Below are 1,479 nucleotides of genomic sequence, written 5' to 3' on the forward strand. Positions count from 1 at the left end.
AAAACAAGCATGAACATCACTAGGATACCTCATTGTTTCAAAAATATTGAAGTGAATAATCTCACCATCAAACTCCATTGTCAAAGTATTGTCATGTACATCTATCTTTGTATGCGCAGTCCTCATAAATGGTCTTCCCAAGAGAAATGGTGGCGATAGAGATGTTGATTCATCTTGCATGCCAAGAACATAGAAATCTATTGGAAAAATCAATTGATTTACCTACACCAAAACATCCTCTAACACACCTTCTGAAAATACATTAGATCTATCAGCATGTTGAATAATAACACCGGTTTTATTAAGTGATCCCAAATTTAAATAAGCATAAATAGAATATGGCATGACATTAATAGATGCTCCTAAATCTAGCATTGCTTTTTCAAACCTAGTGTTACCAATAATGCAAGGGATGGTAAAACTTCTTGGATCCTTACATTTTGGTGGAAGTTTCTTTTACAAGACCACCAAGACATTTTCTCCTACGCTTACCACTTCATTACCTTTCAATCTATACTTGTTAGTGCACAATTTCTTGAGGAACTTTGCATAATGTGGCACTTGATAAATGGCATCCAAAAGTGGTATGTTCACTTGAACCTTACGAAAAGCCTCCAATGTTTCCTTCTCATGTTCATCCCTTTTGGACTTTGCAAACCTGCCAGGAAATGGAGGGGAGGGAACGTAATTAGGAATAGGACTTTTAGAATCTACCTTAGATCCTGAGGTTGGAGTCTTATCTTCATCTTTCTCACATGATAAGTTCTTCTGTTGCACTAACTCCTAAACTTGATCAGTCATTTTCCTTTGTACTTCTTCCAAAAAATTTTCACTTCTTAGTGTCACGGCACTAGAATTTTCTCTCAGGTTGATTGCTTGAGAAGGAAGTTTTTCCGATCCTTGAGCCTCCAATTTACCCACCGTTGTTGGCCAATTGACTCACTTGTGTCTCCAAATTCTTAATTGAGGTTTTTGTCTCTTGTTGAAATTGAATTGTACTAGAAGCTAAGGACTTCAACATATATTTAAGAGACATCTTTGAACTTTGAGACAAAGTTTGTTGACGAGGTTGAGAGTGTAGTGGTTGCCTTTGTTGATTGAACCCCGGGGAATGATTAAACTGTGATTGTGGAGCTATAAAATAATTTTCTCCGTAGCTGAGATTAGGATGATCTCTCAATCCAGGATTATAAGTGTTAGCATATGGATCATATTTATGTCCATGTTGCATTGGAAATCTCCCAATGGCATTCGCTTGCTCTGGGGCTCCTTATTGTAGTGTCGGGCATGCATAGGTAGGATGTCCCACAATAGAACAAGTCCGACACGCTTTTGCTTGTTGCATTGTCCTAAGTGACATTTGTTGTACAAGAGATGTAAGACCGGCTAATTGTCGTTCAATTTGAGAGGTTGCTCCTACCTCACTTGCTTGTTTAACCGGTGCCGCTTCTCTACTAGAATTAAAATTAGAAAAGACTT

The 1,479-nt window shown here is 37.8% G+C and overlaps 1 protein-coding gene across 1 annotated transcript; it reads right to left on the bottom strand.

Moving 5' to 3' along the window:
* Window positions 1–28: 28 nt before the first annotated feature.
* Window positions 29–1,231, bottom strand: LOC111383764 (the record flags this gene model as incomplete). The annotated part of the gene is made up of 4 exons (XM_023007911.1): window positions 944–1,231; window positions 493–783; window positions 249–432; window positions 29–197 (listed from the first exon to the last, which is right to left on the bottom strand). Coding segments are annotated over exons 1-4 (932 nt in total), but the record flags the coding sequence as incomplete, so codon positions are not given.
* Window positions 1,232–1,479: the final 248 nt, after the last annotated feature.

Source organism: Olea europaea, unplaced genomic scaffold (assembly GCF_002742605.1).
Source record: "Olea europaea var. sylvestris unplaced genomic scaffold, O_europaea_v1 scaffold27521, whole genome shotgun sequence".
Lineage (NCBI taxonomy): Eukaryota > Viridiplantae > Streptophyta > Magnoliopsida > Lamiales > Oleaceae > Olea > Olea europaea.